Raw genomic sequence first — 24,654 nt, forward strand, 5'->3', positions numbered from 1 at the left:
TAACTGAGATAGACTTTGGAGGATAAGAAACAACTTGATTAATAGTGAATCCAGGTGAGAGAAGAGAGATACTAGCAGTAATATTTTGAAGAAGGATGAACAGGTAGGCAGTAACTGAAAGGGAGAAGAATTTTTAAAGAGAAATGATGGGATCTAGGTAGACTGCATTTGAGATGTGAATAGGACATCCTTGAGAAACTGTTCAGAGGAAGGCTGGAAAGGCTGATCAATTAATCAAGAAAGAAGTCCGAATTAGAGATGTAAACTTGAGTATCGTCATCATGGAGGTGATATTGAAGTTGTGCGAGACTAAGAAATTTCCAAGAAAGAATCTCTAAGGTGATTTAAGATTAAGTTCTGAATTTTGAAGAATTTGAAGGAATCACAAAGAAGAGAAAAGTAAAGGGTTCTGTTGACTGGGGGACTTTGCAAAAAGCCTCTAAAGGCTCATCACTGGTGTATTTCAAGATACAAGGGGTGAGAAGATGGGAGGCAAGGGAGAGAAGTGCTGACCAAGTTTTAGGGCAAAATTCCTGAGTTCACATCCCAGCTCCATCATTCAAACTACCTGAACCCCTTTATCTATATAATGTCTGTCTTTTGGCTTCATTTGGGGATTAGATAATATATATTAAGTATTTTGGAGAAGGAAATAGCAACCCACTCCAGTGTCATTGCCTGGAGAATCCCAGGGACAGAGGAGCCTGGTGGGCTGCCATCTATGGGGTTGCTCAGGGTCAGACACGACTGAAGCGACTTAGCAGCAGCATTAAGTATTTAGAAGAGTAAGACACACAGTAAGCACTCAGTCCATGGATTTATTGACCTTTGTGAAATCAGTTTCACTAAAATACTAGGAGGAAGATCTTGAGATCCAAAGAAGAGAGAAACAAAGCTTTATCATTGGAATCTGAAGAAAATCACTTTTGGATTAGGCAGAATTTCTAAGTGAGAAATCTAACCTCAGCTGAGAAATCACCTGAGGTTAGGTAATTTGAATCTATATTATTATATATTATACAAATATATAATAATATTTTTATATTAGTCATTCTCATTAATTGACTTTGTTGTCATTTTCCAAAGTAGTAATAGGGAAAACATGTTTAATTAACAGAGTCAAGACAGGTATGGAAGACCAGTATGGTGGCAAGAGCTAGAATAGAGTACTTCTCACTTTAGCAGTCCTTTTGTTCCAGCATCTTTGGATCCTGCATCATTCAGTAAAGAGATCAGTGGCTTAAAAAACACGAGAAGGCCATTAAAAGTAGACAACAGGAAAAGTGAAAGTGTGAAAGTGAAGTTGCTCAGTCATGTCGGACTCTTTGCGACCCCGTGGACTGTAGCATACCAGGCTCCTCCATCCATGGGATTCTCCAGGCAAGAATACTGGAGTGGGTTGCCATTTCCTTCTCCAGGGGATCTTCCTGACCCAGGGATCGAACTCAGGTCTCCTGCTTTGTGGGCAGACGTTTACCCTCTGAGCCACCAAGGAAGCCCACACAGGAAGTAGCTATCAAATAGTCTTAAAAATTAAGAATCAGTAGATTGTAGAATGCTAGAAGTATGGAAGATTGTGATCAAAAAATGAGACTGCAGCATTTGAAATCTTGGAGGTAAAGCAGTTTGAGGAGATGGTAAAGTATAAAATATTATAAAATGGTTCATATAAATGATTCATTTTCTTCCCATGCTACCCTGTGAGATAGGGAGATCAGAATAGCAAGACTAGCTATGTGCCTCTAATAAAGGCTCACGTGAAAAACTTTAATTTTAGAAATCCATTGTTCTTTCCATTACACCAAGATAAATTCAGATTGTTCATGTCTATGATATTTCTTAATTTGATATATTTTTTAATTTTTCTGTTGCAAGATTGAAACTTGATATCTTATTTTGGATTCTCTCCTTTATATTATTTTAACCACAAAGCCATTGTGATCATTTGAGACTTTAAATGGCTTTAAAACACAAGTGTTTTTTTTTAATTCCTTAAGAGTTGTTGCGTTTAACTTTGAATTGCAAATGCTAGGATTTACGTTGGTGAAAGCTATGGTTAGAAATATTGATTCTATCTTCCTTGCCAGAGAAATAGTTACCTTAAAAGGATTCATTTTTAAAACAGGTAAAATTTCCTTTTTGTTTAATTTTCTTTGAGTACTTAATATATTGTGATAAGTATTTCTTAAAACTCCATTTCATATGAGTATGAAGGATTATCTCTGTAATTTTCTGTCTTTTAATCTGAATAAAACATGAGAATTTATTCAACATTTACGTCAGTCATTGGCTTATAGTAGAAATTGCCAAATAGTAGAAATTCAAAGAAAACTATCACACAGTTCTGTGCTCAGAAAACTCATGGGCTAAGAATCCATTTCTACACATTTTTGTAGATTTGTAAAACAGTGTGCTGCATCCAGTCCTCTAAGTCTGTGCATCAGTATGATGACAATGCAGAGAGGAAGCTACCTAGCTTTTCCTGAAGATAGTTGCTCGAATTGCTTTATAAGGCAAGTATGAGGTAGTCAAGTAGGCCAAAGGGTAACTTGGTCAAAGGCAGAAGTTGCAAACAATGTGATGGTGATAGGAACTGAATGCAGCTCTAAGTCAGAGTGCACACAGTCAGGCAGGGGATGGAGAGTTTAAGCTGAAGAAGTAGTCTGCTGCTGCTGCTGCTAAGTCGCTTCAGTCATGTCCAACTCTGTGCGACCCCATAGACGGCAGCCCACCAGGCTCCCCCGTCCCTGGGATTCTCCAGGCAAGAACGCTGGAGTGGGTTGCCATTTCCTTCTCCAATGCATGAAAGTGAGAAGTGAAAGTGAAGTCGCTCAGTCGTGCCCGACTCTTAGCGACCCCATGGACTGTAGCCCACCAGGCTCATCCATCCATGGGATTTTCCAGGCAAGAGTGCTGGAGTGAAGTGCCATTGCCTTCTCCAAAGAAGTAGTCTAGGGCCATATAATCCGGAAAACCATATGTTTTTTAAAGGAATCTGATAAGTAGTTGCTTAATTAGATAGCAACTAGTAATTGCTTAATCTAATTAAATAACTACTTAAATAGACAAGTAGTTGCTCAAGTGTGTATATTTAAAATTTTATAATTATATGCACACATTCCTATGAGAATATACGTATTATGCTATGCTAAGTTGCTTTAGTCATGTCCGACTCTTTGCGACCCTACGGCCCGTAGCCCACTAGGCTCTTCTGTCCATGGGATTCTCCAGGCAAAGATACTGGAGTGGGCTGTCATGCCCTGCTTCAGGGGATCTTCCTGACCCAGGGATCAAACCCGCGTCTCTTATGTATCCTGCGTTGGCAGGTAGGTTCTTTACCACTGGCGCCACCTGGGAAACCCAGTATATGTATTGGATAGCATTTATAAACATTAAAAAATTTAGAGGATATGTGAAAGAAGAAATATTTTTAAAATTATGAATTATTGATAGAAGTTCTTAGTTTCAAACTACAGACTCTATCTAATTTAAGGAATGAAGTGATATAAAAAGGCTGTTGGAATAATTGAGGTGATTGAATAATGAGGCTCTTCGCAGGCTTTTAGCTGACCATAGATCTAGGGCATCACATCTTCCTCTACCAGGAACCTCTGAACCCTGGAACTAGAGACAAGATATCTGCCAGTGTTTATAAGAGAAAAATCGAATGACTACTACTGTGTTTGCCAGAAGATTATTTTTCTCATTTGTGACTGTGGGTGCATGTGTAGGCCCTGTGTTACGTGTCATATCTGTCTATAAGGAAATCTGGAAATGTGAGTTTCTTACATTCTGTCTTGAGAAACTAAGACTCCTAATGTGGGCAATTATCAAAATAAGATGTGGGGAAGATAATCAAAAGATTAGAGCAGCCGCAAATGGCAGGTATTTCCTACAGTGGAACCAAATGCCCTTTTGCTGTGATTAAAAATATAATTATTATTGGTAATAATATGATTTATAAATGTGTTTGGTCATCATGTTTTCTGCTGTCAGTAGCTCACCTAGGGACAAGTATATTTTCTATAAATTCAAATTTTCTTCTTGATAATTACATTTCTAGTCAGTTTGCTCTATGATGTCAAGCCATCCCTATTATTTTTCATGTATGGTGTGACTCAGAAAGTACACAAAGCAGAGTAGGAAAAGTTACCAGTTTACCCTTCCTTTGCAGTTAGCTTGTCCTTTCACTATGCATAGTCTCTTCTTTGTGTGGATTACTTGCAGATGGTTTTTTAAAGTCACTTGTCTATTTTATGAGACTTCACTCTTGTCTGTATGTGATATATGTACCTAGTTTACACAAATCAATTAATAGAGTGCAGGTGAGCAGCAGTATTTCACAGGAGACTGAAAACCAGCCAGTAAGTGAGAGCCGTGGTTCACCTCTTTACTCTCTGGAGTTCCCATTCTCATCAGGTGACCCTGGTCAGCCTGCATGACTTCTGCATCATCTGACATGTTGACTGAGTGAGGGTTCCCATGGTAGTCTGCACATGAATATTGATATAGCCTATTTTATTTATTCTTCTTTCAATTGAGAACAGATTTATTCAGAATTTCAGATACTTTCCTTATGCCCCAAATGATTACTTTGTGCACCTTGAAGGGCAGGAGCTTTATACAGTGTCACCTACAGCTTTGGTAAAGAGAAGTCTTTGAAGAGTATTAAGTTAGGGAGTGACATGGCTAGATGTGAACTTCTGAACGTTGACCCAAGTTTACCAGGTGAAGTTTATTGAGAAGGACTGAAGGCAGGAAGGCCAGATGAAAGAATATTGTATGTTGTCCAGGTCAGAAATCTTAAAATATTGCAAGAGGAATGCTATGATAAAATAAGTCTCAATCTTCAAGACTTGGTAAATCATTGGAAGTAGTTATTGGTAGGAGAAAGAGTGAGCAATGATTTTCTGGTCCTTGACTAAAGCACAGTTTTTGTGTGCTTGTGTTTCTTCTTATTTTTTTAACACAAAGGATGGATTCTTACATGCCACATGACTTCTGATTGCTTTCTCGGGGAAAAACAAAGGTTATGGGTATAATGTTTTTTGTTTATTTTTTTTCCTGATGCTTTGCAGTATTAATAGCAATATTTTTTGTTGTTGTTCAGTTGCTTAGTCATGTCCAACTTGTTGCAACCTCATGGATTTCAGCATGCCTGGCTTCCATGTCTTTCACTGTCTCCAGGAGTTGCTCAAACTCATGTCCATTGAGTCAGTGATGCCATCCAACTATCTCATTCTCTGTCATCCCCTTCTCCTTCTGCCTTCAGTCTTTCTCAGCATCAGGGTCTTTTCCGATGAGTCAATTCTTCAAATCAGGTGGCCAAAGTATTGAAGCTTCAGCTTCATCAGTCCTTTCAGTGAATATTTGGGGTGGGACTCTCAAGAGTCTTCTCCAGCACCACAGTTCAAAGGCATCAATTCTTCGGCTCTCAACATTATTTTTACTCGTTTTATAAACATTTCCCCTGTATCTGCTCTAGGCACTGATTCTTAGCAAACCTTTGATAAGGTTATTCTCAGATTTGTGCTCAGTTCTTAACAGTATGATTTTCCAAAAATGAAAAGTGAGTATTTTTCATCATAAGATTAAAAAAAAAAGAAGAATTCTTTTCCCAATACGTGATACATGTTAAGTGGAAATACGGGTGATTTGTGTTGTGCATCCTGTGCTTAGTCATTGCCACTGCCTGTCTTTAGCTGGGATGACAGCAGTTCCGTGAGCAGTGGTCTCAGCGACACCCTGGATAACATCAGCACTGATGACCTGAACACCACGTCCTCTGTCAGCTCTTACTCCAACATCACTGTCCCGTCCCGAAAGAACACTCAGGTAAGAATTGCCTCCTTTCTGTCTCCAGTGCTTCTGCCAGATTTTTCCCCAAGTTATGTTAAATTGCATTAAAATATAGCACAACCTCTTAGTCTGAAGTAATTACATTAAACTGAGGCAGCTTGTATGTATATGTATTTTTTCAATTGATTACAGTCTAACCCAGAAAGCCTTCTATTGCATATCTTTCTTTATAATATTGATATAATTGTTTAGGAATCCAAAAATGATATTTAAATTGTCTAATTTTGGATAGTTCGTGATTCATTTTATATTGACCTCTGAGATGCATCGCTGAATCTCTTGAGAATAGTGAATCGAGAATGAATATTAGATAATTAAGTTTTATCTTGTCTTACATTTCCTTGTTAGATTTGACATAGAAAATGCCTTCCTCTCTGGAGTGTTTAATTGAAGTTTTCTGCACACATTTCTTCTGATATTCTTTAATATGTGCAAGTGAGAATTATAGGACTCAAATTAATGAAACTTAAATGAACATAGAGATAAAAATAGAGGCATCTTTGGAGTTCTTTTGAAATACAAATCACTGCTGCTTTTTTTTTTTTTTTTTTAAGCTAATTATCTGAAAGGACATTCCAGGGCCCAATTCACACTTGATAGATTTTTCTGCACAAAGTTCTTCTGTCCTATTTTCTTCACAGCTGAAGACAGATTCAGAGAAACGATCTGCAACAGATGAGCCTTGGGAGAGCACCGAGGAGCTGAAAAAACCCGAGGAGGACTTTGACAGCCATGGGGATGGGGGTGGCAAGTGGAAGGGCGTTTCCTCTGGGCTTCCTGAAGACCCTGAGAAGACGGGGCAGAAAGCCTCCCTGGCTGTTTCTCAGACAGGCTCCTGGAGAAGAGGCATGTCAGCCCAAGGAGGAGCGCCTTCCAGGCAGAAAACTGGGACCAGTGCACTCAAGACACCTGGTAGGCTGGTCTTCTGGCCGCTGTTAAGCTAAATTGTTTCCATTTGATCTTTCTCGTCTTTAATAGCAGTGTTTCATAATTATATCAAAAATACAATTGTTTATATTTATATAATACTTATACTTCTCCATATAAATACTTTTCTGTCTAAATTTCACATGCCTTATCGTATGCATCCACATGAACACAGCACTCCAGGCTTCCTCTAGAGGGTATCATCACAGTTGGGAGAGTGTTTTATTTTGCCACAGTCATTTCTGGTCATGTGGAAATAAAAGAAGCCAACTTATTAAAAAACATAAGATAGCTTTCATTATGATTTTCTATAAAATTTGAAATATTTTTGTTACCTCTCCCTCTATGTTTCACTTCTAAGAGGCAAGAAAAGTCACACTAATCTAATGGGCTGGAAGGCTGGAGATTTGAAACATTATTTCCAAATTAGACTTGATGCAAAAATAGAGTAAAAGATTTCTGCAAATGTACCATCCTTTTTTTTTTAAAGACTCTCTCCCTATTTTTAAAATGGTGCCTCATATAAATAGTGCCACCTGAGGTACTAATGTACCAGAACACTTCAAATACAATCATCTGATGAACTTTTTCAAGCACTTAGTTTGATGAGATTAAGTGCTATCTTTATAAAGGAAGAGAATTGCAAACTATAAGGCAATAATACATAGCAAAATAGGCATTTTCACTTTATCTCCTTGATCTCTAGTCATTTTCCTCTAACAGCCATAGTTTTATAGCTTTGTACTTAATCTTCTGAATATATTGCATACATGCCTATTTAGAGCCAAAATAATAAATAGGAATTTAAGTAGTAAAAAAATATATTTGGGCTTCCCAGGTGGTACAGTGGTAAAGAATCTGCCTGCCAATGCAGGAGACACAGATGTGAATTCGACCCCTGGGTCAGGAAGATCCCCTGAAGTAGGAACTAGCAACTCACTGTAGTATTCTTGCCTGGGAAATCCCATGGACAGAGGAGCCTGGTGGGCCACAGTCCATGGGGTAGCAAAGAGTCAGACACGACTGAGCAACTAAGCACGCACACAGATGTATTCACATTTTACACTCTGTTGAAAGAAATATTGTGAAATCACAATGTGCAGGCACATAAATGTGTATATTTCTCACTCATTAGGTAAAACCGATGATGCCAAAGCTTCTGAGAAAGGAAAAAGTCCCCTGAAAGGATCATCTCTACAGAGATCTCCATCAGATGCAGGAAAGAGCAGTGGAGATGAGGGGAAAAAGCCCCCCTCGGGCATTGGAAGATCAACGGCCACTGGCTCTTTTGGATTTAAGAAGCCAAGTGGAGTCGGGTCCTCTGCTATGATCACTAGCAGTGGAGCCACCATAACAAGCGGCTCAGCCACACTGGGTAAAATCCCCAAATCTGCTGCCATTGGTGGGAAGTCAAACGCAGGGAGGAAAACCAGCTTGGATGGGTCACAGAATCAGGACGATGTTGGGCTGCACGTTAGCACCAAAACCTCCCTGCAGTACCGCAGCTTGCCCCGCCCGTCCAAATCCAGCACCAGTGGCATTCCCGGCCGAGGTGGCCACAGATCCAGCACCAGCAGTATCGATTCCAATGTCAGCAGCAAGTCAGCTGGTGCCACCACCTCGAAACTGAGAGAACCCACGAAGATCGGCTCAGGGCGCTCGAGTCCCGTCACGGTCAACCAGACAGACAAGGAGAAAGAAAAGGTTGCAGTCTCAGATTCAGAGAGCGTTTCTTTGTCAGGTTCCCCCAAGTCCAGCCCCACATCTGCTAGTGCCTGTGGGACACAAGGGCTCAGGCAGCCAGGGTCCAAGTACCCTGACATTGCCTCACCAACATTTCGAAGGTAAGAAAGCGTAAAATGGTGCTGGGACGACATATAATGCTTTATCTTAGGATATTTGTGTGTCCCATAGCCTGTCCTATAGAAGATGTGTATCCTCCATGCTTATATATATGTATATAGCCTCAGTGTATGATGTATATAACTTACACTTAGTCAGTTTCTGAGTACAATGGGTTTTCAGAAGCCAATGCTATAAATAGCTAGTGGAAAAATATTGCTCATTTTGAAAAATGCTCCAACTTTGCAGGTTCACTATTGTCACAGCAAAACAAAGAGCATTTGTGAGTAAAAGCAGATGGTAGTACCTAGGGGGAGTGATGAAATAGTAGCTTGTAATAGATTTTCATCTTTACACAGTTAATAATAAAATAGATCTTTATGACGATTGGTATCCATTTCTAGTGTTTATTATCTTGTTGGCTCTTAATGAGCTGATGCTAATCATGAACATAGATGAAGTTGTGTTCCTTATACAGTACTGGATCACAGTGGATCAATTTATGTAGCACCATATCCTGAAATCTTAATGAAAGTCAAGGTATGATATGATTGACAGAATTTGAAAACCTTTAGATACTTGGTATAGGATTATAACTAAGAAATGTGCTAGGTTTTCTAACTCATCATCAGCTTTCATTGATATGACTTGCATAACCTATAGGACTTGGTTTCTGCATGGGGATTGTCTTTGATATTCAGTAAATGGAGTTCTCCTTCCCAATATCAGCGTTTTTAAATACTGATGTGTTTTAAGTGGCAGGAAAATACATACAGGTAAAGATTTAGGACATACAGTTAAATTATTCTGGGTCTGTTTCCTCATCTATGAAATGATAGAATATGATTTATAGTCCATTTATAATCCATTACATGATTATGTTTAGTGTTTTTAATGTTTGCTTTTATTATACTGACTAAACCAAGAGCCTTGATATCTGGGAAATAGAGTGTCTTGAAACATTTACTTTTACATTTCAGTAATCTCAGATACATGATTGTTTATTAATCCTGAAGAAGTGGTGTTTTGAAATGTTGATTCTCATTGGAAAGTGTAATCACTCGTAGTGAGAGTAAATATTTCCGTTGCTTAAGTAAAAGCCAATAGTGCCCTCCAGTGGCCCATTACCTATGAAACAATTTCTCTTATTCATCATATTTCACTATAGGAAATAACGATTTCATTGCAACTTAATTAGAGATCATTATGTCATTTTTCATATCACACTTTATTTCCATATTTACATAAATTCAATTATGTCATCTGCTTCATTTACAAAACTAAAATGTTTTCTGAAGAAACTCCAACATCTAATTTAGCACCAACCACGTTTCAAATCACTATTATAAATATGTATTGGAATAGCACTGGCAACTGACATCTGACCCTTTGGCCTTTCTTGGGGAAACTGCAGACATACTGACATGTTGCCGACAGTATCCAATATTGTTTCTAACCAACTCCTCTCTGACAGTCACTTAGGCCCCCGGCCATACAACACAGCCTCCTAAACTTTGCCTTAAGCATTCCTTCTAGATTTTGAATAAGCCGACAACATGAAGGAAAAAAAAAAAAGAAAAGAAAAATAATTTAATATTATATACCAAATGCGTAGAAGTTGTTTCATTATAATGGTTCTATAAATAGGCAGCAAGTATATGCAAACTACTTAATTTGCAAAAAACTCTCATGATCACTTAACTGCGGACCCCAGGGACTTTGATGTTTGGCTTATCCTTCCTTCTCTGTGGCCCACGTTGCCCCATCAATGGGATGGCAGCTCAGTACCAGTTTACCCCTATGGCAATATGAGAGAGAGATTAGGAAGGTCAAGCTTATCAAGTTCATTAACATAGAGACAGGAAGTGCTCGGTGGCCCATCCACCAGAGCACGCTTGGCTCTATGTACTATAACCCTAAGTATTCAATGTGGATGTTAGTTTCTTGGAACAACTGAAGTTGTTATTTGTTTTTCTTTTAGGTTGTTTGGTGCCAAGGCAGGTGGCAAACCTGCCTCCGCACCTAATACTGAGGGTGTGAAATCCTCCTCTGTAATGTCCAGTCCCAGTACCACACTAGCGCGGCAAGGCAGTCTGGAGTCGCCGTCGTCTGGTACGGGCAGCCTGGGCAGTGCTGGTGGGCTCAGTGGCAGCAGCAGCCCTCTCTTCAATAAACCCTCAGACCTCACTGCAGACGTTATAAGCTTAAGCCACTCGTTGGCGTCCAGCCCAGCATCGGTTCACTCTTTCACATCAGGTGGTCTCGTGTGGGCTGCCAATCTGAGCAGTTCCTCTGCTGGCAGCAAGGACACTCCGAGTTACCAGTCCATGACTAGCCTCCATACGAGCTCTGAGTCCATTGACCTCCCCCTCAGCCACCATGGCTCCCTGTCTGGACTGACCACAGGCACTCACGAGGTGCAGAGCCTGCTCATGAGAACTGGTAGTGTGAGATCTACTCTCTCAGAAAGGTGAGCTCTCCTGGAGGCCTTGCTGAAGTCTTCACCTCCCTCCTTCCCACGCTGTACCTACCCCTACCCTGCATTCAGTTTTGTTTTGTTTTTTTTTTTAAATTTCAGTGAGAGTGCCACTTTGCAAAGGGATGTCGGATTGTTGATACTGGGCCTTTTATTTGGTGTTACTACCACATTTGCAGAAGGTGAAAACCATTAAGAATCCATAAAAAATGGATTAGTTAGTTTCTTGGTATGATGCATACATATACACCCACTAGCCAATTTAAATAAAATTCAAAGCGTGTTTTTATGTATTGAATGATGTTTTCTCAAGGACACAGCAATGATTTAGCTTGAGCTCCAGGACAACACAGCTTCTTAGGATGATTTAAGCATATTTAAAGATCAAATCTAAATGGATTCTACAATTATGCTCAGAGTGAAATGTTCAGGTGGCTTTATTAGCATTTCTTTGGAAAAATAGCAAATGGATAGCTAGGAATCCTAGTTGAATTGGGAAAAAAAAAGATCAGTTGTCAGATACGAATTCTTAGACAAAATTACAACTCTAGTGACATTTTTATTAGGCCCTTTTTAAACTACATTACAAGATATTTCTCATTGATTCAATTAATTAGTTTTCCTTTAAACTTAAAATGACCATACGAAGGCATTCCTTACCTAATATACTTAAGATAAAGCATCTCTGTTGGCCAAGAAGACTCTGGATTCTCCTCCCTAAAAAAATCCTTTCTCAGATATTTTGGTACTGACTCTTTTCCCCAGGAATGTATCTTAAACCTGCCTGGTTTTCCCTGATGAACTTAATGCTGTTTGTTTCTTGGCACACCTAAAGTTTTCAGAAATGCCCTTGGCTGGATATCTTAATTGTGTTATTTGTGAAAGTGCCACAGGTCACTGAAAATGCCTGATAACTTTCACAAACTTTTATTCAGTCTATTGTTGATGATGACGTATCACCTCAAACATAGCACACTGCAAACAGGTTATTTGTTAACATACTCACCTTCCAAAATACTGATTATTTTTATCATGAATATGACCACAAGTTGACCATTTAGCCATCAACTCATTTCTTTGGCATTCATACATTAAAACACAGGAAAGTGGTCAAGTAATTATTTGTAACCAAGTAACTCTAAAACAAATCTAGTTGATAATATTGCTGAGTTTCATAGCTGCAATATAAATGCGGTGTTAATATTTTACTTTGATCTGTATTCTAGCAGAAGTCAGTGTGTATATATATATATATATATATATATATATATATATATTTAACTATGGAAATACACTGACAAATATACAGTTAATTATTCCCTTTAAACAAATCTTTTTAAACTTGGTTTTCAGTCTTCAAATAGACCAGTTTTGCGGATGGATGTGTTCTGGTATAAATAGATAAATAATTTTTCTAAACTAAATTTTAAAGCTAATTTTGAAGAGATGAAATTTTTACCTTTTATTCTTAGTAAGATATATTCATGACTATTAAACTGTGAAAAAGCAAATTATCTTCATAGTTATGGTATACAATATAAACATTAACTAGTTTCTTCCAATAAATTACTTGATTGAAATAATTTTTGATATAAGAAGTTGTACTTTTTTTTCTTGTGAACAAAATTGCAAGCAACCAGCAATCCATTCTAATCCTTTAAAGTACACCCAAGAACTATATGATCCCTCGAAGAGAAAATTAGATCCTATCAGAGACCCTGGCTTAATTACATAGTCCACATAATGTTGGGAACACTAAGGAAGCCAAATAGATGTGCCAAAGTCTAAATATTTTAGACAAAGTGATTAGAAAGATACAATAGAGATGTATGTAAGTTAATGACTTTCCTGTTGATCTACAATTTCAGAAGACTTTATTGGTATTTATTATTCTAATACTATTAAAGAAATAGCTTTCACATAGATTTTAATTTTGGTCTAAATTTCTCATTAAAGTATCATAAACAAATTATTTAAAATATAACAGTTTTCTCCTCTAATTGTTCTAGATCAGAGCAGCCCTTGGCTATAATTAGTTCACATTTGTTTTGTACATTTTGTTTTTTGTGACCAAAGCAAACCTTAAAAAATTTAAAGTTGTAGCCAACTTTAAAAACGTCTGGCTTGTTTTTTACTGTCAGATCCAGCTACCCTGCCTTTAAAATCCTGTACCACATTTACTGGCTTCAGACAAACACTGCCTGTCCTCTTCAGACTGTTAACATTTCTACTTCATTTATTCCCATTGCCCTCTTGGCTCCTGCAGACGTACGAGTTTTTAGCCTTTCAGCGTTTGTGATAAGTATCTATCTTATAAAATCATTAATATCCAGGTTCAAACAGATATTTCTACTTGAAATTTTAACTTTTATTGGTAAACTTATTTTCTGATTTTCCTTTCATTAAATTCTCTGTACAATACAAACACATAATGTTTACACAGTTAATAACATGGGCAAAACAATGCCTATTTTCACTGTTCTCTGTGATGTTAAAATTTAATAAATTCATACATATGAAAGAGATAATCTTTAAAATAGCTTACGACGCTATCAGTGCTTCAGCATGTTGTAGTGTATATTTAGAGTACTCGTGTAGTTGTTCAGTATGATTCCTTTCTGTTGTACTAAAAATACAGATGTACTAAGAATACATCTAGAGTCAAGATACACACTAGAATTGGCCTCTACATAATTGTACGATTACCCTATTTGGGCATTCCCAGTACATAAAGTAAAAGAAGATAATGCCTTTGGATGCTTTCTATTGCAGTGCTAATTAATGGAGTACCCATAGAAGAAAACATTTTAGCTTTGATTTTTAGTGATTAATTTCAAGTCATCGTGTTGGCATTCATGTTATATCATTCTCATGTGCATATCCTGTGTATTCAATTTTGACATTTGAAGTTTAATGAAACAGATATCATCCTGAAAATCCAAATTAATTTTATTATTTGGTTATCCATATGCCGGAGATTATAACAGAAATTCCTTGACTCGTCCCACTTAATTCTTGACACCCTCTTCCTCTATTTTTAGGGAGGCCACTTCTCATTTTCTCCAGACACATTCTTTCTTCCCTTTTTAGGACCAATTGAGAATTCTTTAAAATAGACGTTGAAAACTCATAGCCTTTTAAACCTCCAATTTATAATTTGAAAAGATAGCATAGTTTAATTGTATTAAAATATTTAAATAAATGACGCTAGAAGGATTACATTTCAAGCAGTTATATATTTCTCTTCTTTTCTGTGAATAGGAATATATCTGCCTTTATTTTTACTAAAGATCATTTAAATACAAAAAATAAGTATTGAAAGGGGATTTATTACATCTCTGTCTGTTGGAACATGCCACTTTAACTTAGGCAGAGATCTTTCTCATTCCTCCTCTATGATTCTCTTCCATGTGAAATCATAGCAGAAATCTAGTCATTTGCATGGGGAAGGAAAACCTACCGTAGCACTAGGTAAATAGAATCTAGAGGAGAAGTATGTTAATATATAACTTAATCATTCTTCAAATAGACCTGTCACTAAGTTATCATTGAATGAGTTACAACAGTGAAATCTTTGGTTGGCCTTTTCCAATGAGTTAAGCATTAAATATGTTTTTACAAAAAAAGAAAACCTTATTTTGTGTAACAGATTTCAAACAGAGTCATTGATGTTGGATGTATAGTTTGGAAGGTTTGTTTACATTATGTCCTTAGGGGTTTTCTTTGTTTTAACAGCATGCAGCTTGACAGAAATACACTACCCAAAAAGGGACTAAGGTATATATTTCTCTCAGCACAGTCGCTGCTTCTCTGTTGTTACGTAAACGTTGTGTGCTGTCTCTCTGCCTCTTTCTTTCTTTCTTTGCAAAGAAGCACCTGACATCAAGGGTCAACTCACTCTTAATCCTGAGGTTTCCTCTGGCCTGGCCTAAGGAGTTGGTGAGATGGCCCTCAGGTAGAAGTTTTTGGTAGAGGCCGAAACCCAGTAAATTAAATGTGATGTAAAAGACATTATTTGGGGGGCAGCAATTTTAGTAGAATTCAGAGCTCACTTCTGAAGAATAAAATCAGTTTCCCTAATGTTTGTATCTTGGAGGCATATGCCTACAAAAGCCTCGACCCCTATAGTCTGCACATGTGGCCAAATGAATGTTGAAAGATTGAAGGATGCTCTAATTTGAATCAAAGAAAAGTTATTTTCATCATCAGAGGACAAATAGTGTAATTAAGGGATAATTTTTAAGAAATCCTTCTGGTAAAAACTCAGAAGAGCTTTTTTTCCTGTTTTTCAGAAGTGCTGATATCTATCAAATCAGTACAGACATAAATTAGTATTTCATAATAATATCAAAATAATTATTAAGTTCATAAAAAATATAAAATGAAAATTTAATGCATGGCTATCTTTTACTGTACACTTCTATCTAATGAGAAGATATGGAATGAACTATTACTAGAGATATGATACTATATGAACATGATAAGTTGACTGCTATTTGGAACTAAGAATTTACTTACTCTGGCGAAAGTGAATACTGGCCTATTAGATCTTTATCTATTATCTTCCTTCTCTCCAGTTTCTTAGCAAGAGCAAACAGTTTGTAAATATTCCATTTTAAGATTTTGTTCCAGAAATTTATTTTCTAATAAAGGAAGTTTATTTCTCTTTCCATTAAAAACAAAAAAAATCCAGACATGGTGTCAAGTGGCATTTTTAACCAAATAAATGTTTTCCCTTTCCTTTAAAAAAGATCTGTCTTTTGTGTTCTGCTTCCTGTGTCTTATTGTGACCATCCCTCCAATTCCTTTGGCTCTGGACAACTACTGTCTACCATATTTACTTTCTGTTTTCACCCTCTTCACGCCCTTCTAAACACCATGCTTTGTGCCCTTCTCAATTAACCTGGCTGTCTGCTCGTTGCTTATGATTTTCAACCAAATATCTCACAGGAACATAATTTTCTTTTCAAAATCCTTTATTTTTTTTTCCTGTGAGATTCAAACAGATGGTGTCAAATCATCTGGAAGAACTAAGCAATTATAATTAAATTCAATCTGTTTGAGAATGTTGTTCAGTCTGAATAGTAAGCTCCTCTCAGTTGTTTTCTCGTCCTGATATTGCCTTGCCCTTGCAGATGTGCTGAAGTGTCTTAGCTGTGCTGTTTTGCAGATACACCCCATCGTCTCGGCAGGCCAACCAAGAGGAAGGCAAAGAGTGGTTACGCTCCCATTCTACTGGAGGGCTGCAGGATACTGGCAACCAGTCACCCCTGGTGTCCCCTTCTGCCATGTCATCTTCTGCAACAGGAAAATATCACTTTTCCAACTTGGGTAAAATCTTCTAAACCATCCATTTCATCTTGTTCCTTTTACCATCTACTCTCCCAGGAACCCTGGGATACGTTCACAAGGATTGCTAATTTAAAAAGGATAGACACCTTAACATTGCCTTTTATTTGTACATTTACAACCCCCCAAATAATTCCCAAGCATTACACAGTTTATTTCTCATGACAACCAGTTGACATAGTTAATACTGTTGTTATTTTATATCCTAAGATCCAGAGGCAAAAAGAGATTTTTTTGACTTAAAAAAAAAAAAATCACTAATCTTAAGGGGCAGAGATAGTAACTGATGCCAGAACACCTGACCTTAAACCTAGGAGTTTTCTCAGAGTCCTCTTAGAAACCAGTAAAACCCCTCCTTCTTTTCTGTTTAAATTTTTTAATTCTTATAAGAAAATTAATTATCATTTTGTAGAAGAAAAAGAAAATAGAAATAATTAAGAAGAAGAAAAAATATAATTCCATGACTCCATAGTCACATCTTCATTTTAAAGTTAAAACTCTCCTTAAAATGCATATGAGAATTCCTATTAAGATAATACCCTGTGAACATTTTTGGATGAAGGCAATGAAAAGAAATGATTATTTGAACCACTGGATTACTTTGTGTTTAGCATAACTTTTTACAAAATATAAAATTATTTGCACAAACATCACAGAAAACACAAGGGAATGTGACAAAATAATGAAAGCCTGAATATGCCAGTTATCATTGAACAGATCCATTGCTTTTAAAAATAGATGTCTCTTCTATAAAGTCATGTATAAAATAGTCACATTATTTTTTTCACTTGAGGTTTTTTGTGTAATGATAGACCAACAGAATGAATAGTACATTCTGGAGAATGTCCATTATTGGAGAATCTCCAATATTCTGGAGAATAGACATTTGGAGAATGTCCAAATTCTTTAATAATTTGGACTTTTCAAACTTGGCCCCTGCTGGGATAGTCAAGGCTATTTCTCTTCTATTATAACTGTTTTGCTATAGAGATTATGACAATGAAAAACAGTTATTTAGGTTATCGTTCTATACATACTAGTGAATGTATATCCAACACCAAATTTTTACTGATGAACCTACACAGTGATGAGATTTCTTTGTCCCATAATGGCGAAGGATGGTAAAACTTTTACTTTTGAGTTGTACTTATAAAAAGCAACAGGAAGCTTAAAACTTTGATTTCAAAAAATGAAATGGAAATGTTTTTGTAGAGTCATAGACATATGAAACAAAATCTGATATTGCACAATATTGAAATCAAACCCATGTCACCTAGTTTGCTGAATTTGCTGGGTATCTCACGGCTCCCTCCTGTCAATCTTTTCATTAATTGACGTTAATCTGAATATGTGAATCCTTACTCCATTATTTTTCCATTGTTATTATTTTGATTCAATCAATCCCATTTTTTGTTGAGAAGGAAAAAACTCACTACTTACTGTGTCTGATATTAGCAGTCATTTAACTTCAATTTTCTCATGTATTAAATAGATTCATAATACTTAGGTTATATTGTAAGGAATGACGAACATGTGCAAAGAGACGAGAGATAGAGTATCAGACTTGGTAGACTCTGCTACATCATCGTTTTTATTAGAAAGAGATGTCTTACACTAGCAGAGAATTGCAGTAGGTTTCAAATAGATCTTACTATCTCTACTTTCATACCTCTCAAAGTGTTCACGCACTGGGACTTATGAAGGAAGTTCTTCCCATACATATCCACACACTTGTATGTGCCTCCTGTATTTTATAAGTGGGTATGTGGGTTCATATCAGATATGCTGTATCATTTTACAAGCAAAGACAAAATAACTAGTTTCAAAACCATGAAAATTGCTTTTGAAGACTTTTGGTTGTGTTTCCAGACCACTGGAACTTACATTTATTAGGCAAGAGAGCGGATACTATTAAAATGCAATCATAAGTAAAAATTGCTTTATTATTAAATTTTAAAAATATATCCAATGTAACACTGTAACTTGAATATGGGTAGCATTGTTCTACATTTTACTTTAGTAATCACTTGTTTTCAATTTGATCATTTTTTTGAATAATCACTAAGATAAGTGATTATTACAAACACTTAAGAGTTGCAGTAACCATGCTTTTTATTCTTACCCACTAAAAATATTAATATTGTATATAAAATTTGTGGAGATATTACTGTAAAAATCACATATAAAAAATAAACATTAGAAATTTAAGGTCACTACGATTATGTCATTATTAGTAGACTACTGTGAGCTACTGCCGAAGTCAGCTCTGGTTTGTATATGGTTTCTGGCATGATAGCTATAATAGAAATCATTCCTCTCCAAGAAAGCATTACAGAATATAACTTACATAAACAGATTATTATTGGATACAATTTTATTTACTATTGGTCACAGTCCTTGTGAGGCATCCCATAACCTAGTGAGACATTGTCATAGTCCCATGGGTGATGACAGTTGCTCAGATTCTTTTTCACCTTGCCTCAAGGGTTACCCTGTAGAAGCATTACTATCAACATGTCACTTTCAAAGTCTACATATTTGATGGGATCAGACAGTAAAGAATCCATCTGCAATGCGAGAGACCTGGCTTCAATCCCTGGAGAAAGGAATGGCTACCCACACCAGTATTCTGGCCTGGAGAATTCCATGGACAAAGGAGGCTGGCAGGCTACTGTCCATGGGGTCGCAAAGAGTCAGACAGGATTGAGTGACTTTCACTTTCACATAGAGTGATGTTTAAATACCTTTGTATGGGAAGTTTCTTTGCATTTACTCCCAAAGCTCCCTACACCTTGAATGCCCTTCTACTCCCTCTCCATATTCACCCTTAAGCCATTCAGGATTAAGCCTTTTCTTCTATACTCAAGGAAGAGTAGGATCTCACAGTTGGAAGAAACCTACATCTGATTCAATTTGAATCTGTTATGCAGGTTCCTGTGACAGCTCTAGCTTCTCTAAACCCACCAATGACAAACTACCTATATCTAGATATATTCCACTTTTAAAGTTCTTTAAATGATCAAATAAACATTTTCTGAATCTCCACCTAGTTCATAGTTATATTCCCAGATTTTAAAAAATAAAAGTAGGTTGCATATGACAGCTTTTATTAGAAAAATATCATAAACTCATTAGCTAACATGTCTACGGCAGCAAAGTCTGGAGTCACTTGCTGTATTTAAAAACCCACTCCATCTTTCTGTCAGTTCCTGTTCTCAGATCATCACATATAATTTAATCAACATATAATTTAATAAAAACAGTGATGTTAGTATGATATATAATTTAAGGCAAAGCCAGTAGCCCTCTTTTTCCATAATATCTTGTCACACCTATATCTTGCTTATTAGAAATGTTTACATGTTCCCTGGCTTTAAATGGATCTTAGAGTCCATTTATTTCCTTTTTTTTTTTTAATTTATGAAGAAACTGAAGGGTAGATATGGAAATATTTGCCTAAAGCAAGTAGAAAGTAAAGCTACCACTAGATGCCCTGTACTAATTTGTGTCCCATTACAGAAATTCTCTGTCCATCATACTTTTGTCTCCTATTACATAGCTTTTCTCTGTCTCTTTTATGTTGTTAATTTGTCTACCTCTCAGTCACCTCCTCTAGAGGTCACTCTTGAAACCAGAGATCTTGCTATATTGATCTTTCTATTCAACCATGGTAACAAAAAAGCAAACCTGCTATAGATTTAACTAACTGAACATTCTTAAATAGAATGAATATATTTCCAATGGAGAAACTATCAGAAATGCTTCTAAATACCCATATTCCTTTTATTTTTAAAATATAAAGCACAGTTTAATGAATATTTCCAAGTGAACATGCATGCAGCTCTCATTCTGGTCAAGACGGGACATTCTCAACACCTCAGAAATTCCCTTCCACCCATCTAGCAACCCAGCCACAATCCATGCTTCCCCCAAAGCCAGCTACTATCCCTATGTCATTTTTAACATCAGAGTATAACTGCTTTATAACGCTGTGTTTCTGCTGTACAACAAAGTAAGTCGATTACATGTGTACATGCATACCCTCCCTCTTGAGCCTTCCTCCTAGTCACCCCCATCCCACCCGTCTAGGTCACCACAGAGCACTGAGCTGAGCCTTCTCCTCTACAACAACTTTCCCCTAGCTAGCTATTTTACACATGATAGTGTATCTATGCGGAGAAGGCAATGGCACCCCACTCCAGTACTCTTGCCTGGAAAATCCCATGGACGGAGGAGCCTGGTAGGCTGCAGTCCATGGGGTCGCTAAGAGTCAGACACCGCTGAGCGACTTCACTTTCACTTTTCACTTTCATGCATTAGAGAAGGAAATGGCAACCCACTCCAGTGTTCTTGTCTGGAAAATCCCAGGGACGGGGGAGCCTGGTGGGCTGCCATCTATGGGGTCGCACAGAGTCAGACACTATGGAAGCGACTTAGCAGCAGCAGCAGTAGTGTATATATGTCAGTGCTACTCTCTCAATTTGTCCCATCCTTCTCACTCCAAACCATTCCTTTTGAAATCTGTCCTAGTCCTCATTACTATTTCATTTTGAATGAGCTAAATGTTATGTTTTGAAATTACATAAGGAAACTTTACCTGGATATATCTGCAACCATTTTGTAAGAATTTGCACAAAGTCAGTGAATGAAGTGTGTTTCTAACCTCTCTCTCTCTATATATATATGTATTAAAATGGTGCACTTGCAAATGTATTCAGTACCTCATTCATTTAGCAAAAAGTCAATTCATACTGTGAACCTAAGATAGTAAGATTTACTCCCGTCCAGACACCTTAAACACACACATTCGAATCCAGAATGTCCTTTGGGGTATCTGTTGGTTGTCTTTAGCAATCACTGACTTGTCACTGCTGACTGAAGGAATGTACCTGAAAGATCTTTCTTTAACTTCTACTCTCTCTCTCCTTTCTCCCGCCCCCCTACTTTCCACCCTTTCTTCCCTTCTTCCAGTGGATTGGGGACTTTGCAAATCCAAAGTTTCTTTCTTTCATTATTATATGTCACATATGCACACATAGATATAATTCTAAGTCTTAAGTTACTTTTCTTGGTCTTATTTTACTTCAGTTCACAACTAGCTCTATCAGATTCCTTAATACCTGTAAAATTTCCAGCATAGTACCTGGCAAATAAGAGACAGTCTTCTAAAGATATCATAGTATATATGCCCCATATTTTACATTGTTCTGAGATTCAGCAATTACATTAAGAAATGTAGTGCCTATGTCAAAGAAAAGAAATAGCAAGTTTTGAAAATTTATCAGACCAGTTCTAAGCAAAAGACATAAATTCTCCAAGATTTTGAAAGTACTCAGCCATTCTTTTCATATCTTAAATGTCTCCTGCCTGCTTCCTCATATGTCTATAACAACTTGTATTTCTTAATTATTAGCATTTATGATAAATATATATCTTAATTTTTCTGTTTTGCTTTTATTCCAAATTTAAAGCAATATTGTTTTCCAATTCAGTCAACCACATATTTCTTTAAATTAATGACAATTAGTTGGCCTAAAAACTTGAATGTTATTAGGACTATTTGGCAGTAGGCACTGGGTAAATAAATTCATGTTTCAAATTACAGACTTAAGGTATTGCTTGAGAAATACAAGTTTGTGACTTTTGACAGTCTCACTGTGACGTTCTCATCTTAGATACAATGGAAAGTAGTTTTAAGTGATTAACGTCACAATGAGCTGTGGATAACCATGTACCTTACATTATATTTCATTTTTATTTTTCTTTATTATAACCTAACTCTGACAATAGTGATGGTTCTGATTATGAACTGACAAAAATTTAGAACTCAAACTGACTGAAAGTCTTTGGTTGGAAGCTTCGTACACGTTTTCCTAGAAAATTTAGATTTCTTTTTCTCGAAAAATAAATGTTCAGACTCTAGGAAGACAATTTTTTCTTCATAATGGGCAGCAGAAAATACCATATCATTTCAAGGAAAAAACAGTAGAGGTGACTTGATGGTTTTGTTTAATATTGCTTTAGAAATTGACATGCTGCTTCCCATGAAAGTGCTAGAGAAAAGAGGGACTCCACTGTAACTGCTATTGAAAATTTCAGAGGCAAAATTCCAAGCCCCGGAATAATGGGCTGTGTGCACTTTGTTTTCCAGTGAGCCCAACCAATCTTTCTCAGTTTAACCTTCCTGGGCCCAGCATGATGCGCTCAAACAGCATCCCAGCCCAAGACTCGTCCTTCGATCTCTATGACGACTCCCAGCTTTGTGGGAGCGCCACGTCTCTGGAGGAGAGGCCACGGGCCATCAGTCATTCAGGCTCATTCAGGGACAGCATGGAAGAAGGTAGGCGTGGGGGAAATAAGGATGAAGCTGGTTAACTCAGACCTGAAAGCTATCATATCACTCATGTCAAAAGGATGCCTTCAAGAGTAAATCAAGTAGGCTAGTTCCATTTCGGGAGCCCTGAAACTTGAAGACATTTTAGTCTGTATTACCTTCTGTTTCTTTATGCATTTGGAAATATGACAGACATAGTTTAGATTAATACTTGGCTATAGAACAGTTCAGAATAAATCTCGTGTCCTCCTACACAAACCTGGGCAATTTTAGAGACTATTTGCTTTGGTTTGCCAAATATCAAAGTGAATGTTTCATTTGACAAGTTGGTTAAAAACCACAAAAGATACATAAACCAGAAAAAAATCCTCATATGAAACAACCACATGCTGCCAACGTTTATTCTCAGAAACTCCCTCTGGTGTTAGTTTTTATTATCATATCATTTAAGAATTCCTAATACACCTACATTTTGCTTTATAAGTTATATTTCCTTTATCTGTCACATTAAAATTCTCACCTGACCTAATAAGTGTCTTTATCATTGTAAAATTCTACATGAGCACTTTATAACAAATACTCTTTGAAAAGCTCAAGAGGCTTAATTGATTTTCCAGGGTATATAATTTTCTAAACTGTATAACCCCAAATGTGAAATTTGATAATAATATTTGAGAGATTTTCCTCTTTGATTTAATGAATTTATTTTTAAATGCTCACAAAGTAAAATTGTGACACCCATTTTATTTTTTATATAAATTTATTTATTTTAATTGGAGGTTAATTACTTTACAATATTGTATTGGTTTTGACACATATTTTATAAAGCACTTTTCATTAAGAATAAAACAAAGGTAAACATTGAAGTCCAAATTCCTTAGAATAAAATCAGAGGCAGTCAGCTATACTATCCTGAGCTTAGTAAGTTTCTATAACAGAAAAGACTCGATCTTGAAACATACTGGTCATCTGTCTCTTTGTGGTATAAACTTGAGAAAGTTTCATAATTTTGTTACATCCGATTTCTGCGTCTGTAATTTCTAAGGATGAAAACACAGTAAAGAGCAATTCTGTTCCTTTATTTTTTCCCTTCCTACCTTCTTATTTAAAGCATCTTCTGACTAAAATTGAGGCAGCTGCGAAAATTGATGGTCTTCAGGTCATCGTTGTAGTATGTTTATTTACCAGGTGATTACTAAATCAGTTGACTGCAGTTGCCACTGCCTTTTGCGATATTAACCAAACCACTGAATTCACTGTGACAGATAGTGAATTCTACCCTGAGAGCCTCCTGATAGCTGCAGATGTAGACAAAATATAACAAAGCTGAAATGTAAAGTCGTTGCATTTCTAAAATGGTTCTACCTCTCTCTTCACAGATAGGCCTTTTATAAAAAAAAAAAAATACTGGAAAAATGATGTACTAAACATGCTCATGGCTTTCTATGGTGTTTCCCTGGCAGAGAGAATACTGTTTATATGCTTGGAAATTCTGGCCTTCCTTTATGTGGATAAATAATCTGACCTTATAGCTCTCAAATTCATTGCTTTATTATCATCCCACCTGCTCTCCTAGACCTCTCCAGACCAGGTGTGAGCGCCCCTGGGGCTTGCTTAGTACCCAGTACATTGCTCTCGATAGTATCTATGTGGCCCCGTTGTGATTTTGTTTTTAGTCACATGTATTTCTATTTCTTTTTGAGCTCTGAGAATTGTGACATTCAGTGTTATAGTCCCAGCATCTAGCAAGCGCCTGTCACATTGTGTGTACCCAACTAATGTTTCTTTAATGGATGAATAAGCAGAAATAACTGTATATTATCCCATGAAAAGAGGAAGAACTTTTCTACAAGTATAATTAAGCACA

At 36.7% G+C, this 24,654-nt stretch overlaps 1 protein-coding gene across 8 annotated transcripts in view; it reads left to right on the forward strand.

Annotated features, from left to right (window-relative positions):
* NAV3 (neuron navigator 3) overlaps nucleotides 1-24,654 on the forward strand; it is a 902,555-nt gene that overhangs the window by 794,331 nt on the left and 83,570 nt on the right. For 5 of the 8 annotated variants that reach the window (XR_015163426.1, XM_086398822.1, XM_086398818.1 and 2 more), the window contains 7 exons: nucleotides 5,703-5,835; nucleotides 6,501-6,771; nucleotides 7,922-8,630; nucleotides 10,610-11,098; nucleotides 14,840-14,881; nucleotides 16,275-16,435; nucleotides 22,605-22,793. Coding sequence is in view for 7 of the 8 variants with exons in the window: in XM_086398822.1 (XP_086254948.1) it covers nucleotides 5,703-5,835; nucleotides 6,501-6,771; nucleotides 7,922-8,630; nucleotides 10,610-11,098; nucleotides 14,840-14,881; nucleotides 16,275-16,435; nucleotides 22,605-22,793 (1,994 nt within the window). In the remaining variant the exon portion in view is untranslated. The remainder of the gene's footprint in view (nucleotides 1-5,702; nucleotides 5,836-6,500; nucleotides 6,772-7,921; nucleotides 8,631-10,609; nucleotides 11,099-14,839; nucleotides 14,882-16,274; nucleotides 16,436-22,604; nucleotides 22,794-24,654) is intronic. The other 3 variants (XM_086398820.1, XM_086398821.1, XM_086398824.1) reach the window with 1 other exon arrangement.

Source organism: Bos grunniens, chromosome 5 (genome assembly GCF_055505025.1).
Source record: "Bos grunniens cultivar Pamir isolate PY7600 chromosome 5, Bosgru_T2T1.0, whole genome shotgun sequence".
In the NCBI taxonomy this organism is placed as follows: domain Eukaryota; kingdom Metazoa; phylum Chordata; class Mammalia; order Artiodactyla; family Bovidae; genus Bos; species Bos grunniens.